Genomic DNA, 16528 nt, shown 5'->3' with positions numbered 1-16528 from the left:
CGTTAACAAACATGACCAGTGATGGTGGAAGGTTTGTTCTGTGATAAAACAAAGATGAAGGTATTTCCTCACATAGAAAGTACCCACTGATGACGAGGCCTCGGACACCTGTGCCCAGGACAAGTACTTGATACAGGTCAACACTACCTGGGGTACTCAGTATTCCCACGTCCTGATGATTCGGCATTGTGCCAACCACACTGGCCAGTACGGTGTCCGACGATAGATTACTTAGTAAGACCACATGGGTAGCCAGTGACCACGCCCCCCTCGTCCCGCTTCAAACTACCGTGTACACGGTGAGGAGAAAGCACTGCTACTCACGTGTTTAGTTTCACACATCTTGACTTAACAAGAGTACACCTGGTTGTGTAGTCAATAGAGAATATACACATATATATAGGAGGGCACATGGCCACTCTTTATAATAGGTTAAATATTCGAATGACGATTAAACATTGAGTGAACAGGAATGTATGTTAAGGATCTTAAGTATATTTAAACTTAGCAGAGTTTTTCAAAGATACATGTTAATGTTTCATTTGATGTAGGTTTCCTAAATAAGTTTTATTTTTATCACGTGTACGTAAATATATATAAGACGAACTCCAGATAACAGTTTTTATAACAGCATATTTACGTGAGTTTTCACACCGAGTCATGTCGATGGGATACTTCATCTGTTCAGTCACGGGCAGTGAAAAAGGTGGGGACATGTACCAGTTCCTTGTCGGGATCCAGCGTGGCATGGTCTGTGTTCGTCAAGATCAACTCACTGGAAGACATTTATCGTGCGTCGTCTCCGAAACAGATATAATCTATAGTTGGTAACCCGTTCTCTTTACATGTGATTGTCTGTATTTTTATTCCTAGTTATCCAATGAATGCCGAGTCTAATCAAACCATATCGACTCTTCATCTATTTCTATACATTCAGACATTATGTAACATCTATATTCACGAAAGCAATCATGCTTTAAGGGGTGTAAAAACTTCTGATGACAACATTTACAGCTTAACAAAATAACGCTCTACAGACACCTACCTAGAGTGTATATCTGTTTGTCCTTCTATGCACACTCAGACATGTATCATTTATACGCCCGCAGTCTGTAATAAATATAGTCTGGACCAGACAATCAAGTGACTGATATTCTGAGCATATAGATCCAAAGACACTGAACCAACCAAGGTTGACCACGCAAAGCATCCAAGTCATTTCCTGCCAGCAGCATCGATTGACCCCTTCTTACCAGGGGAGCGTAGACCAAAGAACAACTGTTGCAGAGAATTCAGAGGACGGCACTAGTGGACATTCTGACATTCCTGGAATATTTTCGGGGGATTATTTTGAAAATGAAATGTGCAGTTGTTTCATTGCAGTGTTGCTATAAACAAGGTACACAGCGGCTTGAACATGTACCTTCCTTTCTTAAGAATAATTACGGAAATATATAAAAATGTATCAGGAAATATATGTACATCATATATACAAGATATAAGTCATCTGGACGCGTATATCAGGTATAGACTCCCCCAAACAGTGACATTGGGCTCGTAGTGGACGTCACCATCACTGGACTCAATATGAGATCATACCACGACCTCCATATTAGTGTGACACTGGGCACTATAGTGGATGTCGCCATCACTGGACTCAATATGAGATCATATCACGACCTCCATATTGGTGTGACACTGGGCACTATAGTGGACGTCGCCATCACTGGACTCATTATGAGATCATACCACGACCTCCATATTGGTGTGACACTGGGCACTATAGTGAATGTCGCCATCACTGGACTCATTATGAGATCATACCACGACCTCCATATTGGTGTGACACTGGGCACTATAGTAGATGTCGCCATCACTGGACTCAATATGAGATCATACCACGACCTCCATATTGGTGTGACACTGGGCACTATAGTGGACGTCGCCATCACTGGACTCAATATGAGATCATACCACGACCTCCATATTGGTGTGACACTGGGCTCGTAGTGGACGTCGCCATCACTGGACTCAATATGAGATCATATCACGACCTCCATATTGGTGTGACACTGGGCACTATATAGTGGATGTCGCCATCACTGGACTCAATATGAGATCATACCACGACCTCCATATTGGTGTGACACTGGGCTCGTAGTGGAAGTCGCCATCACTGGACGCAATATGAGATCGCACCACGACCTCCATATTGGTATGACACTGGGCACAATAGTGAATGTCGCCATCACTGGACTCAATATGAGATCATACCACGACTTCCCCATTGGTATTTCAGAACATGTGGGCAAATGCCAGCTTATAAGGTCAAGTGGCTCAGCTTACATGGCCAACGGGGCGAAAACCAAATAAAATGGCGAAAGAAGCAGGTGGATCGTAAAGCCAAATTGTAAATAATTGTCTATTTTGCGTGGGCAAATATCTTAATCCTTTTACGTGTATAGAAGATCAAGCAATCATCCTCGCTTTTCATACAAGGCCCAGCGTCAAATTAAACTCTGACACTGTAAGTCTTAATTAATTCTGTCAAATATTTTCCAACGTGCTCAGGCGAGATTGTTACGCGACCTGGGGTCAAACGATTCCACTTCAAATTCCCTTTCATCATTTTACGTATTACTGAATTGTATTTATCTTTACCAGCGTGCTGCAGTCGAAACCCCTTGCCCCACAGACCTGTGTGAGAAGTTACGTTAAGTGTCAGTCCATCCATGCCACGTTACCAGGGCACCCCAGGTACACACCGGTCCTAGCGACCATTCCGCCACAGTAAGCCTTCATAAATTAATTATACTGACGGGTAAAATAAGTATTCACCCAGTTTGATGGTGGCTAAATATGAAACAAACAAGCACCGGTTAGTGGATGGTGATGTATTTGATCCAGTCAACATGGATGTCCTTTGAAATGTAAATCTGCAGTGTTTCGGAAACTTTTGGGTAACGTTTTGATAAGGGTTATTATTTTTTTAACTATCTAGTTTTCAAGTGTAACTTTTTTAGCGAGCAGTTTTGTTTACATACCGAAACAAGGGCTTAGAGCAAATTTTAATTTGGGTTTATGGAAGAAACAAAGTCGGAATACCTGGAGTTTCTCGGACACACCCATACTTAATGTTCCATGGCGGGAGGTATTCCGGGAGTCACCGATTGTCCGGAAACACTGCAATCTGTGCGATTCTGTGTGGGAATTTTCTATGTATGTAAAATGCATTACTCTTAAACAGTTTTCTTGAACCGGATATTTGTTAATTAGCACTAAAACTGTGGAAACGATATGGCTGGATAAACGACGTCTCGGTGTATATTCCCCTACGTTCTCCGTCTGAGCAGCATGGGGGGTTTATTATCGGTATACTGGTAAACTGCTGTGTTGATTTGAAAAAAAGTCATTTCAATATTGTTGAGCATGTTTGTGTGTATTGTTTTCACTTTTTCCTTCAAGTGCAAATGAAAGGTGGCAGTTTATACAAACAGAACATTTGTGAAAGCAGTCGCTTGAATGTGTTTGTGAAAAAGCACGATACATTTTATCTCGGCAGTTCATGGAATAAGTCCAAACTTGGAAAACTGAAACAATACATTTAGAGTGCATGCTATTGTGAGTAATTACAATATTTGATACAACAGATAAAAAGTACAGGCCTTACAAGCCTCCCCATGATTCATGACACGGGGCACACTAGTGTATTGTTGTGATGTCCAGCAACGCTCGGCAAAACAATACATCTGTCCTTGTATGGAACTTGACCAGTTGAGTGCAGTTCTGTGCACACACACACACACGCACGCACGCGCACATAATTATCACCATCATTGATGGAGTGTGTGAAAGTTAACGCTGTTACAAGTAGTTCTCGCCGCGTATTCTATACTTCAGTATTCTAGGTATTACTTTTACAGATAGAAAAAAACATTGAACTCATGTTCTGCCAAGTTCTCAAGAACGTTCAGTTAACTTACAAACAGATATATCTTCTTCAAGTATTAATGGAATTCATCAGGTATATTGGTGTTCTTGCTGTCTTCAACATTTAATCCTGCAGTTTAACGTAAAGCCTAGTGTGATGGCATGTGTGCCATGGAAGCCGGATTCTCAGAGAATGACAGTTTGGTGCAGCTGGACGTTCAATGGTGCATGGGTTTAAATCATATGGAATGGTTGCCACTGTTGCTCAAGCATTATGTTATGAATGGACAAAAAGCTTTGAGAAATGTCAGTAATCGCATTTGTTGTGGGTGTTGATACAAGTAAACAAGAAAACAAATGACAGAAGGAATCACAACGACATTGGTGACCTTAAACATGCATGGGTGATGTTACCATTGACAACGTATTCGGGTAGTGTCTGTGTCCGAGACGTCGTGGGTGACAGTAATCTGAGAAACTGGACATTACGACTATCTTTGACCACCTGTACATCCATCTATATACCTTTCATCTCCCTGTACACCCCGTCATCCGAGCTGACACCAACAAAGCCGATCTAAAGGCTGGGATGTCGCCTTACACTCATTCACGTACAAGCAGCAAATCTTGTAATGCTTTTACAAATTCCACTGTATTGGGCAAATATCACTTTCAGTCCAAACGCGGGGAACAAATTTGTCTTAATCGTTTATACTGACAAAGCGTTGTCACCCTCTACCCCCTCACACCCGGCAAAAGAAACACCCGTGGTTATTGGCGTGTTTAACCTTTGGTCAGAGGTAGAAGGAAACCCCTGACTTTCTAATTAGACGAGTGCAAATAAATAGACCTTTCAAATGAAATGCAATATCTCTTTACATTTTAACCAAATTAAGAAGATGCGGTTTTAAAGCAAACACTTTTACAGAGTGGTGGAAATACGTATTAGCGCTCATTAGTTTACCTACATCAATCACAACGCGGGCATCTGATCGTGACGGAATATGGGATAATTTCTACAAAGTTGAGGAAGGGAGGGAGCCAAACATAGCCAGTCAAATAGCAGTTTGTCTTACACACAAAGCTACGGCGCGTTCCATTTGTCTACTCGTTGAGTAGGAAGGGGCTTCACCTGTTGACATAATAACAGGACGCGCGTCCAGTGGGGACTATAAAATGGGGGAACCCCTTCATCCTCTCAGTAGCTAACGGTCTCAGGAGTAATAACTATCGCTAGAGAACCTCACCTCTTTAACAATGATCCACGCTGTCGTCTGCTCCTTGGCAGGTAAGAACACTCTACTCGTGTAATGTTTGATCACTGAGGAATATATCAGAGGATATCTGTTCCATTTTACCTGTTCCGCTGATACACGCAGAGAGAAACCGTAACCATGCTGTAATCTAAACTCCTTTACTCATGTTGCCATTAAATGCTTTAACGTATTTGGACAACTTGTCAGATGTCTTAAAATTCATTCTTGCATTCGTTCTCGACACCAGATTTAATAAATTTGTGGAGGAAGGAATTTAAGTAATACCCTGCATGTTGTAATGTTATCGACTGATGTCAGCCAGCTGATGTCCAAAGGATACTTGTTATGTGCCATTTTTCATTTCGTTTATTTGAATAAGATATTATGCCGTGGGTTCAAACCAAGTTTCTTTGGATTCTTAGGTTTTTCCTAAAACCGTCTACAGATGGCGTCACAATTTTTTTTCCCGACATTAAGCTCATGTGATGCAACAGAAATTATGTTCTAAGCAGTGTTCATCACAACTCAGTAATAATAAAAAGTGGCTCAGTAGTAGGTTCGATCAACGTCTTCAACGTCGATCAACGTCTTCAACGAAACATGGGCCCCAGCATGTCTGGACAGCGCCATACTGATACAACAGCCAGCAGTCTATATTCTAACACTGTTTATGCATATCGGGATGTTATCTTGGCATTGGTAGCAGCAGACATTTCTTCTGTGAGAACAATTGTCAGTGCAGTTATAGAATTAGATTTAGAATTATACATTTCCTAATTCCAGTTATAACATCGGATGCAAAGAAATTTCAAAGAAGCCATTTAACTAATTTCTATTACATTGCTTTATCGGAAACACATAATTCCTCTGAAATTAGGATAAAGACTTCATAACAAATTGAGATGCATATGTTTCCCAGCCCTCAAATACCCAAGTTAGAAAGTAATCGTTTGCAGTTAATACTTAGAATACTTGATAGTTTAGCTCATCCTTGAAACGATCCACTCAGCACGTGCTGTAAGTACTAGGGCTGTTGCCACAAAGAATCATGTGCAAGACTGTCAGTTGCTGGGGATTTTTAGGACTTGTTTTTGTACAAAAAATACAAACCTATGTACTTGTGAAATACTTAAAAATAACAGTGGTTATATCATTTCAGAATTACATGTCCATCTCTTCCACTAGAGGATCGTTTGTGAAATTATTAATACATTTTACATGATTTAGAAAAAATATGACAATTGTCTTTGTCGAATCTTAATTATTGTTAACTCATGGTTGGTGTTAACGACATTCCATCTCTGTTATGCGTTAATGTCAGTGCCAGAATACCTTGATACCCACCCTATAACATACTGATTCTTAGATTGTTACTTTGTCAATACCACCTTCATCTAGAAGCATCATCTGTAGAACGTGCAAATATCCTAGTCGCTATATTCATGTGCATCACACTATTGACAATATATTCTGGAATACTTGATTCTATAGTCATGTGCAGCGTTCAAAAATGAACAGGAACCCCCTAGAACCCCTTCACAATAACGCAAACATTCATTGGATCCATTTCCAAAATATGTTTTCTAAATGTGACCTTTTCTCTTACGTCTCACAATGGTAACCTCCGGTGATACTGCTCCATCACGTCGGTGACGACGTCGTGTTTGGCCCTGCGGCCTACAACCGTCGTAGTACAGAACAAGCCGCTAGACGTTGTAGAGGATGTCCCCACGTCCTGGCCCCGATTTCTCGAAACAAACTTAAGTTTTTACTCAAATATCAAACTGAGTTTGACAATTTGAAACAGCTGAATTCTTAACTCAACTGCATTTTATAAATAAAAAAGCCCAAACAACTTAAGTAATCCATCCACCAAACTCAAATTGTCTACTATGTTTGAGTTTAATATCGATTTCAGTTCATTCTGCGAAATGCATTTTCTCAAATTTGAGTAGAAACTTTAACTTAAGTCAAAACTCAGACTTAAGTTTGTTTCGAGAAATCGGGGCCTGGTGACATAGCAGTCATTAGCTGTGCATGTCGTCGCTCCCCCAATGCGGAAATGATTGGAATCGCTACAGTTGGCATCCCATCCTTGATAAGTACATCTAACGCCAGTACAAACAAATCGACCAACCCCTTCCCAATATCACCGTTGATGAAGACGGACTCGACTCTGATGACGTAGCCACATCAATGCCAGGGAGTAGATGGTCAGCGTTCCCCGTTAATCCTGAATACACAAGAGGATGTACACTGGTCCGGGTCGCGTGACGCCGACCTGTCTTTGATTATCATCAAGAATATTCCACATTGTCCAACTGCCGCGAGGACCGCGATGGGCAAACAGTACGAACCTGCCTGAAGACATGCGTGATGGCGGCTACTTGTCTGACAGAAGTCTCAGCAGCCCACTGTACTTCTGAAGATTATTGACGAATTAAGATTATCCGGTTTTGTGAAACAGGGAGGATCCAGGGGTTGTGTTTATTAAGGGATTTTCGTTTTTCATTGCGAGCGTTAGCAACTGTAAAACGATGCTGTCATAATTTTCGTTGTTGGCCAGACATGGAGCCTGGGGTGTGTGGTGTCCTTGGGTGGCAACTATGGCTGAGATAATCTCCCCGGTTCACGTATTTAAATATTTTAGGCAGATAGGATCCAAATGTCGATGGACAAAGTCAGCACTCGGGTTTAACTCATCTTGTCAACGATTAAGCATGGATATGAGTAACACTACATATAGATCTGTGAGGTGTTCAGCACTATCTCTGGACAGCCACACAGATGGTACATTCCAGCACACTAATTATTTTTCTATTGTTTCTTCCAGTTTTCGCCTTGTTACACGTACCAGCAGCCTCCAGTGGTAAGTACTGACTGTGAAGCAATAAATTGCAACTGAGTATATGTGTGATAAATTGGCTGTTTCTTAAATTTGGTGGTATGGCTTTTCAATTTGCAAATAATACTGTAATGAAGAAAAATGCATTCTAAGAAACTCCTTTGTACTTTGTGACTAAAATGTGCATGTGTGTAGACTTGGTCTCGTCGCTATATGGTTGAAACCATGCCGATGCGACGTAAACCTTCAACTCAAGTACTGACTGCCAGTCTACTTGTAATTCAGATAATCCATTAAAAACTATTACTGTTATTTCAAAGTAATGTATGGACTATGATACCCACACTATAGCATATAGATTCATGGAGTATTTGCAATAGCTTATTTTGTATTTCACCTGATGTGTCGGTTCAGACACATGTTTAATTAAGTTTCATTGAGACCTTAATTCAGTAAAGAAGATCATTGCTGCAGAACCAGCTAACACGGGACTTTTTTAAACACTTCTTCATATCACAGTGCTAATATTTACACTTCCATTCCGCTCCTGTAGAGTGCCGTGTATGCCATGACATCCCAATCAGGCCAAGATGTCGCAAAATTAAAGAAAACACGTTGACCGGTCTCCAACACAGAGTCCCTGTCTCTAACGTCAGCCTGTTCCCTAAGACCCTCGTCTCATTAGCTGTGAACAGACCCGACAATCCCAAGGCTTGTATTAGCATTTACTTAGGACTGAGTCGTGCAGTTGATCTGCGGTTGTCAATGATGCTGTTAGCTGCAGCTCGTTGTCCCTATTTACCCTCCCATTTCCCGCGCGAATCTGTCCTGAGTGTACGGAGAGCAGACGACATGTTTGTGGAGCTGGTTTGTCAATTTGTTCCCCGACACAACAGACAACTAAATCGTGCTTGATTTAAGGAAGTCAGTTTTTGAGGAAGTTTAAAAACGAGCGAATGTCAACGATCCCGCTGTCCTCGTTATGTTCGCACGGACTCAAAACGATCAGTCCGCATGTTCCTAGGCTATCTGTTATATTCCGACCCCGAGGGGCCCGTGTTCACCTGGCAGCCTATAGGGCAGCGACTGACTGCTGTTTATCACAGTGGACCATCGGAGCCTGTTTGCTATTTAATGATATATGCACTTAACGATATTCCAGCCTGTTAGCCTCATCGAGTCTTGGGGGTGATGGGGTAGCCTAGTGGTTAAAGCGTTCGCTCGTCACGCCGAAGATCCGAGTTCGATTCCTCACATGGGTGCAATCTGTGAAGCCCATTTCGTGTGTCCCCCGACGTGACATTGCTAGAGTATTGCTAAAAGCGGCGTAAAACTAAACTCACTCACTCTTCGAGACTTGATCAGTGATTTCATGGACAACGATCCACGGCCAATACATTATCAAACATATCACTGAGGCCGACCACCCTACCCACTGGTCGCCTTATACGACAAACATAGCCAGGAACCCTTGAATGGTTCATCGATATCCGGATGAGGCCAAGGGAAAGTTTAAGAGAGAGTTGGTTGACAATACCGAAAGCACATGAATCACCAAAATCATATAACCCTAAATAACCCTTCCCAGTGTCTACAGCAGTCATACGTAGTTGCTATATGATTTACCAATCAATTTGAAATTTGAATGTAGACATAGGTTTCATCATTAAGCTGCTGATATAATGAACATTTTTATCAAGCCATAATCTTGCATGAATTAAAAGCGTATTATAGCTTAACAAGTCGGAGAGAGTGATATATTTACAAAATGATCCCGTGAAAATTCACTAGCCAGTCGAGCCAGTGACCTTTTACTAGACACCGGCTAGCGGGCCAGTTGCTATTTCGCACACTGGATACAGGAACACATAATGGATGATACTGCTGGTGAAGTATCGCGATATACTGATGACAAGAAATTAGGGAACACATAGCAATAGTGAAAGATAATAACTAATTCTGAATCCAGTGACAATGGTTCCTAATTTGCTGAACGATCTGTGATTATTCTCGGTCAACACAAAATGTCATGCCTTTATTCACAAGCAGGAGCGGTTGTGTAGCCAATTGGATAAAACGCCCGGGTTCGATATTCAAGTGGACAATCTGTAATTCAGTTGGGTCACCCGTCATGAGATGACTGAATAATGCCACAAGCAGTATTATTCTTAATCACTTACTGATTCTTCTGTAGCGAGTCTTTATATACAAACGTCTTCGCTACAGAGAGGGACGTAGGACAATGCGTGCACCCCCACGGTGCCCGACGATGCAGGTGTAGCTACCAGCAACTTACCTCAACAGATACATTGTACCTTTATCATTTCAGGATCTGGATCCTGTCCGACTCTCTTCAACTTCTACGCGCATCCTACAGACTGCAGCAAGTTTTACCGCTGTTTCTGGGGATCGCCCATCGAGTTCTCTTGCCCCGCCGGTACACACTGGAACCAACACATCCTCACTTGCGACCACGCCTACAACGTACCGTGCGCTACTGCCATCTTAGAGCCTATCTACAAATTGGTGAAGGATGATGGCTACGGTTATCAGAAGGTCGGCTTCGTCAACTACGACGGCAGCAAGGGTTACGAAAAGGGCAACTACGGGTACGTAACCAACAAGGGTTACGACAATGGTAACTACGGATACGAAAGCAATAAGGGAGACAAAGTTTACGAAGGCTCGTACGTGAGGTCCAACGACTACGACAACTACGGCAGCTACTCGGGAACCTCTGGCTACACCAAGCAGACCTACCCACCCAAAGTTGGACACAACTACGGAGGCTTCGCAGCTAGAGCAGGCTACACTAACTACAACAACGGCTACGCCAGACCACAGTATGTCACCAACGGCTACGCCAGACCACAGTATGTCACCAACGGCTACATAAAGCCCAACTACGGGGTTACTCAGCGGGAGGTTACGCTTCACGTGCTGCAAGCGGGTATGCCCGAGTTGGAGGAAGGGTATATGGAAAGGCTTCATACGCCACCAGGAAGTATGGAAGTTGGAATGGGAAAAATAAGATGGCGGACATCTGTGATGCTGACTTTCTACTCTGTCCACCGAAGGTCACATGACCTTCACCCTTGGACGTTCTTGACACTGTCTTTCCATTGCGCGGGTACAAAACTCTAGAAGCTGTATACATAGTATGACCTTTGTTTGATTCTATTCTTGTTTCTGCCAAATATTTGTGATAACTTCAGTTATATGCTTCACCAGTTCAAGACAACGCGTAGATCACTAACATTCTTGATTTGTCTTGCAGACTGCAGTCTCGACGATAAAACAATTGTTTTATAATTTAACAGTGACTTACACCAAGTGTAGAACTAATCAAGATCGCTTCAGACAAGTGAGTCATGTAGATGTATTGGTCTGGTACACTTGAGTGTGACTGAGGTCCTAAGATGCATACAGGAACACCTTCCAAAAGTCGATTGGACACAGTCACTAGTGAGTGTTTGGGGTTCCATGTAGGGTCATCTTGTTCAGGTAATTTATCCACCAGCTGAACTATGTAGAGTATTTGTAGTGCAGCCACACACTGCTGTTTTATAGCCTTCCCGAGCACCAGTCTGTGGCGGCGTAGCTATTAATCTAGTCAGTACAGGTATTGTGCCACGACGCACAGTGTACCAATAGATTGAGCTCTCAGCTTTATGCAGCGCGTCTTCGTGGGGTAACGTATGTACAGTTGGTGATTACTCAGTTCTCAGTGTTCGGAGTGGCAGCGTAAATTAGCCAGACTTGCCCAAATTTTAACCGTAGCAGTAGTTCCCGTTCCCGTGCCTGTTAGTAGTCACTGCAGGTGGTCCTTCGTCTACAGCTTCGCAAGGTTCCGGTTCTAGTTGGACACCGGGACAGATTTCCGAGTGACGACGGAAACCAGCGAACATATACAGCGTGGTTCATCTAATGACGTCACTTTAGACGAACCAGAGTGTACCAAAGTAGACAGGAGAACCGAGATTTGGAGGTCTTTCGCGTTAGGTTCCGGCATACTTCAGTAGATTTTTGTACATTCTAGTTTGATATTGGGGCGGTTTTCTGTCGTCTCCTATTTATTTCTGAACCCGTGTCATGTTCTGATGAAAAATGCATAGTATATTTCTACCTTATTTTTATACACACGTGTAAATGTACTTTTGTGATGACATCATGTTCTGTTTCAATATAACTGGAATAAAGGTTGGGTATGACATTACTTTGTGTTTTATTGTCTTTGGAACATAAGGGGGAATACTGGTGACCAGGTGGTCTCGTGGTCCCACGCTTAACTTCCACTTTCGGTCCGATTATAGTCCCTTGCTGTTGGGTTTCAACAAAAAATGTAGATTCTACCTCCAGCATCTTAGGTTTTCAATCTCATAAATATAAACTGAAAAACCTTGCAACTTTATTAAAACATTAAAGACTGAAAACATTGCTGAAACACTATACACGTGAGGTCCATCACACAATTATAATCCCCATATTAAAGACATACCCGTCCAACAATCTTTCCTGACATGTTTCAGTAATATATTTACAAAATGATCCCGTGAAAATTCACTAGCCAGTCGAGCCAGTGACTCTGGAGATTTACTGGCCCGACTGAATTTTTACTAGACACGGGTTAGCGGGCCAGTTGCTATTTCGCACACTGGATACAGGAACACATAATGGATGATACTGCTGGTGAAGTATCGCGATATACTGATGACAAGAAATTAGGGAACACATAGCAATAGTGAAAGATAATAACTAATTCTGAATCCAATAACAATGGTTCCTAATTTGCTGAACGATCTGTGATTATTCTCGGTCAACACAAAATGGCATGCCTTTATTCACAAGCAGGAGCGGTTGCGTAGCCAATTGGATGAAACGCCCGGGTTCGATATTCAAGTGGACAATCTGTAATTCAGTGGGGTCACCCGTCGTGAGATGACTGAAATAATGCCACAAGCAGTATTATTCTTAATCACTTACTGATTCTTCTGTAGCGAGTCTTTATATACAAACGTCTTCGCCACAGAGAGGGACGTAGGACAATGCGTGCACCCCCACGGTGCCCGACGATGCAGGTGTAGCTGCCAGCAACTTACCTCAACAGAGATACATTGTACCTTTATCATTTCAGGATCTGGATCCTGTCCGACTCTCTTCAACTTCTACGCGCATCCTACAGACTGCAGCAAGTTTTACCGCTGTTTCTGGGGATCGCCCATCGAGTTCTCTTGCCCCGCCGGTACACACTGGAACCAACACATCCTCACTTGCGACCACGCCTACAACGTACCGTGCGCTACTGCCATCTTAGAGCCTATCTACAAATTGGTGAAGGATGATGGCTACGGTTATCAGAAGGTCGGCTTCGTCAACTACGACGGCAGCAAGGGTTACGAAAAGGGCAACTACGGGTACGTAACCAACAAGGGTTACGACAATGGTAACTACGGATACGAAAGCAATAAGGGAGACAAAGTTTACGAAGGCTCGTACGTGAGGTCCAACGACTACGACAACTACGGCAGCTACTCGGGAACCTCTGGCTACACCAAGCAGACCTACCCACCCAAAGTTGGACACAACTACGGAGGCTTCGCAGCTAGAGCAGGCTACACTAACTACAACAACGGCTACGCCAGACCACAGTATGTCACCAACGGCTACGCCAGACCACAGTATGTCACCAACGGCTACATAAAGCCCAACTACGGGGGTTACTCAGCGGGAGGTTACGCTTCACGTGCTGCAAGCGGGTATGCCCGAGTTGGAGGAAGGGTATACGGAAAGGCTTCATACGCCACCAGGAAGTATGGAAGTTGGAATGGGAAAAAATAAGATGGCGGACATCTGTGATGCTGACTTTCTACTCTGTCCACCGAAGGTCACATGACCTTCACCCTTGGACGTTCTTGACACTGTCTTTCCATTGCGCGGGTACAAAACTCTAGAAGCTGTATACATAGTATGACCTTTGTTTGATTCTATTCTTGTTTCTGCCAAATATTTGTGATAACTTCAGTTATATGCTTCACCAGTTCAAGACAACGCGTAGATCACTAACATTCTTGATTTGTCTTGCAGACTGCAGTCTCGACGATAAAACAATTGTTTTATAATTTAACAGTGACTTACACCAAGTGTAGAACTAATCAAGATCGCTTCAGACAAGTGAGTCATGTAGATGTATTGGTCTGGTACACTTGAGTGTGACTGAGGTCCTAAGATGCATACAGGAACACCTTCCAAAAGTCCATTGGACACAGTCACTAGTGAGTGTTTGGGGTTCCATGTAGGGTCATCTTGTTCAGGTAATTTATCTACCAGCTGAACTATGTAGAGTATTTGTAGTGCAGCCACACACTGCTGTTTTATAGCCTTCCCGAGCACCAGTCTGTGGCGGCGTAGCTATTAATCTAGTCAGTACAGGTATTGTGCCACGACGCACAGTGTACCAATAGATTGAGCTCTCAGCTTTATGCAGCGCGTCTTCGTGGGGTAACGTATGTACAGTTGGTGATTACTCAGTGTTCGGAGTGGCAGCGTAAATTAGCCAGACTTGCCCAAATTTTAACCGTAGCAGTAGTTCCCGTTCCCGTGCCTGTTAGTAGTCACTGCAGGTGGTCCTTCGTCTACAGCTTCGCAAGGTTCCGGTTCTAGTTGGACACCGGGACAGATTTCCGAGTGACGACGGAAACCAGCGAACATATACAGCGTGGTTCATCTAATGACGTCACTTTAGACGAACCAGAGTGTACCAAAGTAGACAGGAGAACCGAGATTTGGAGGTCTTTCGCGTTAGGTTCCGGCATACTTCAGTAGATTTTTGTACATTCTAGTTTGATATTGGGGCGGTTTTCTGTCGTCTCCTATTTATTTCTGAACCCGTGTCATGTTCTGATGAAAAATGCATAGTATATTTCTACCTTATTTTTATACACACGTGTAAATGTACTTTTGTGATGACATCATGTTCTGTTTCAATATAACTGGAATAAAGGTTGGGTATGACATTACTTTGTGTTTTATTGTCTTTGGAACATAAGGGGGAATACTGGTGACCAGGTGGTCTCGTGGTCCCACGCTTAACTTCCACTTTCGGTCCGATTATAGTCCTTGCTGTTGGGTTTCAACAAAAATGTAGATTCTACCTCCAGCATCTTAGGTTTCAATCTCATAAATATAAACTGAAAAAACCTTGCAACTTTATTAAAACATTAAAGACTGAAAACATTGCTGAAACACTATACACGTGAGGTCCATCACACAATTATAATCCCCATATTAAAGACATACCCGTCCAACAATCTTTCCTGACATGTTTCATATTTTGCCATCATAAAACGTGTGTACAATTTCTTTAGCAGGCAGTTCATATTACTGTTCAAAGCAAAGTAACAATCACTCTCGGACACGTGTCCAAGAAGAGCGAACTTTCCATGTTCAGTCATGTTTGAAAGACAAATGATTGGTTTGCTCCACACATTTAACAAGAGGTATGGACATGCATGGAAGTTATCTCACCCTGCCTCAATCCCCTTAGAGAAATAATAGAATATGTTTTGGTTCATAGAGTAGCTATGAATCCACAATTCTGTTTAGAAAGTGTTCAGATGTAGCATATATTACATTTGTGATTACAGTTCTTCAGTACAGTACAGATTCTAGTACTTCACCTTCATTCTCACGTGTGATATAGACCATTTAATTCTCATATTCAGTGGTCAATTAACCACACAACCTCAAATTCAGTCATTTTGAACATCCGATCCCTTAGACTATGTTGGTTTTGGTAATGTAAATAAATAAATAAAACATATTCACTGTATGTGATTATGAAATTTATTCATATGTAAGATTCCACATATTGTAAAATCGCTTCTCAAAATTATCACATAATTTATTGGAGTTGTTTGTACAGAGTAGCACCATGTAACCTGCATGTGGACTATCTATATGGAAACGATCTACACATATAGCTGCACAGTGCTCCACAATCCTGAATATACAACCACTACAACCATAGCACACAACTACACCCTGATATACAGGAACATATAATATATACAGCAATGAACTACTGAGCAATAAAACATTGGGGATGGTCTTCGGGTTGAACATTATCTATGTGAAGATGCAAGCATATAATAATTACCAGTGAAACCTTATTAGCCTGGACACCCTATCCTGCAGATTACTGTTGCAGACATCTTTATATACACAGACATATTACTCACTAAACTCTGGACACCTGGAATCCTGGAGACTGTCTGATTCACAGGGTTTATTCTGGGATCATTATTGTCTGAATTAAAGGGCTTCTCTGTGGACATTACTCTCTGAACTAAGAAAATGTTTCTCTAAAACATTACTATCTGGATTAAAGGGTTCCACTGTAAACAGCATTGTCTGGATTAACATGGGTTCCACTTTGAACATTGCTGTGTTAGATTAACAAGAGCTTCACCATGGACATTATAGTCAGGACTAACATGGT

At 42.2% G+C, this 16528-nt stretch overlaps 1 protein-coding gene across 1 annotated transcript; it reads left to right on the top strand.

Annotated features, from left to right (window-relative positions):
* The first annotated feature begins 5138 nt into the window (after window positions 1-5138).
* On the top strand, window positions 5139-15047 carry LOC124278672. Its single transcript, XM_046714444.1, has 4 exons — window positions 5139-5218; window positions 8020-8055; window positions 10361-11035; window positions 13166-15047. The coding sequence occupies exons 1-4, from the start codon at window positions 5188-5190 to the stop codon at window positions 13867-13869; spliced, it is 1446 nt and encodes a 481-aa protein (XP_046570400.1). The 5' UTR covers window positions 5139-5187; the 3' UTR covers window positions 13870-15047.
* Window positions 15048-16528: the final 1481 nt, after the last annotated feature.

Source organism: Haliotis rubra, unplaced genomic scaffold (assembly GCF_003918875.1).
Source record: "Haliotis rubra isolate DU_JTF1 unplaced genomic scaffold, ASM391887v1 Scf24, whole genome shotgun sequence".
Taxonomy (NCBI): domain Eukaryota; kingdom Metazoa; phylum Mollusca; class Gastropoda; order Lepetellida; family Haliotidae; genus Haliotis; species Haliotis rubra.
Note: the sequence above shows the minus strand (reverse complement) of the source record. Positions and strands in the feature narration are given on the sequence as shown.

What these genes read in the sequence shown, in the direction of transcription:
- LOC124278672 (XM_046714444.1), top strand. Translation starts at nt 5,188, where the DNA reads ATGATCCACGCTGTCGTCTGCTCCTTGGCAG. An exon ending in TGTCGTCTGCTCCTTGGCAG is followed by an intron (nt 5,219 to 8,019) that starts GTAAGAACACTC and finishes TGTTTCTTCCAG; the next exon opens with TTTTCGCCTTGTTACACGTA. An exon ending in GCTTCATACGCCACCAGGAA is followed by an intron (nt 11,036 to 13,165) that starts GTATGGAAGTTG and finishes TTATCATTTCAG; the next exon opens with GATCTGGATCCTGTCCGACT.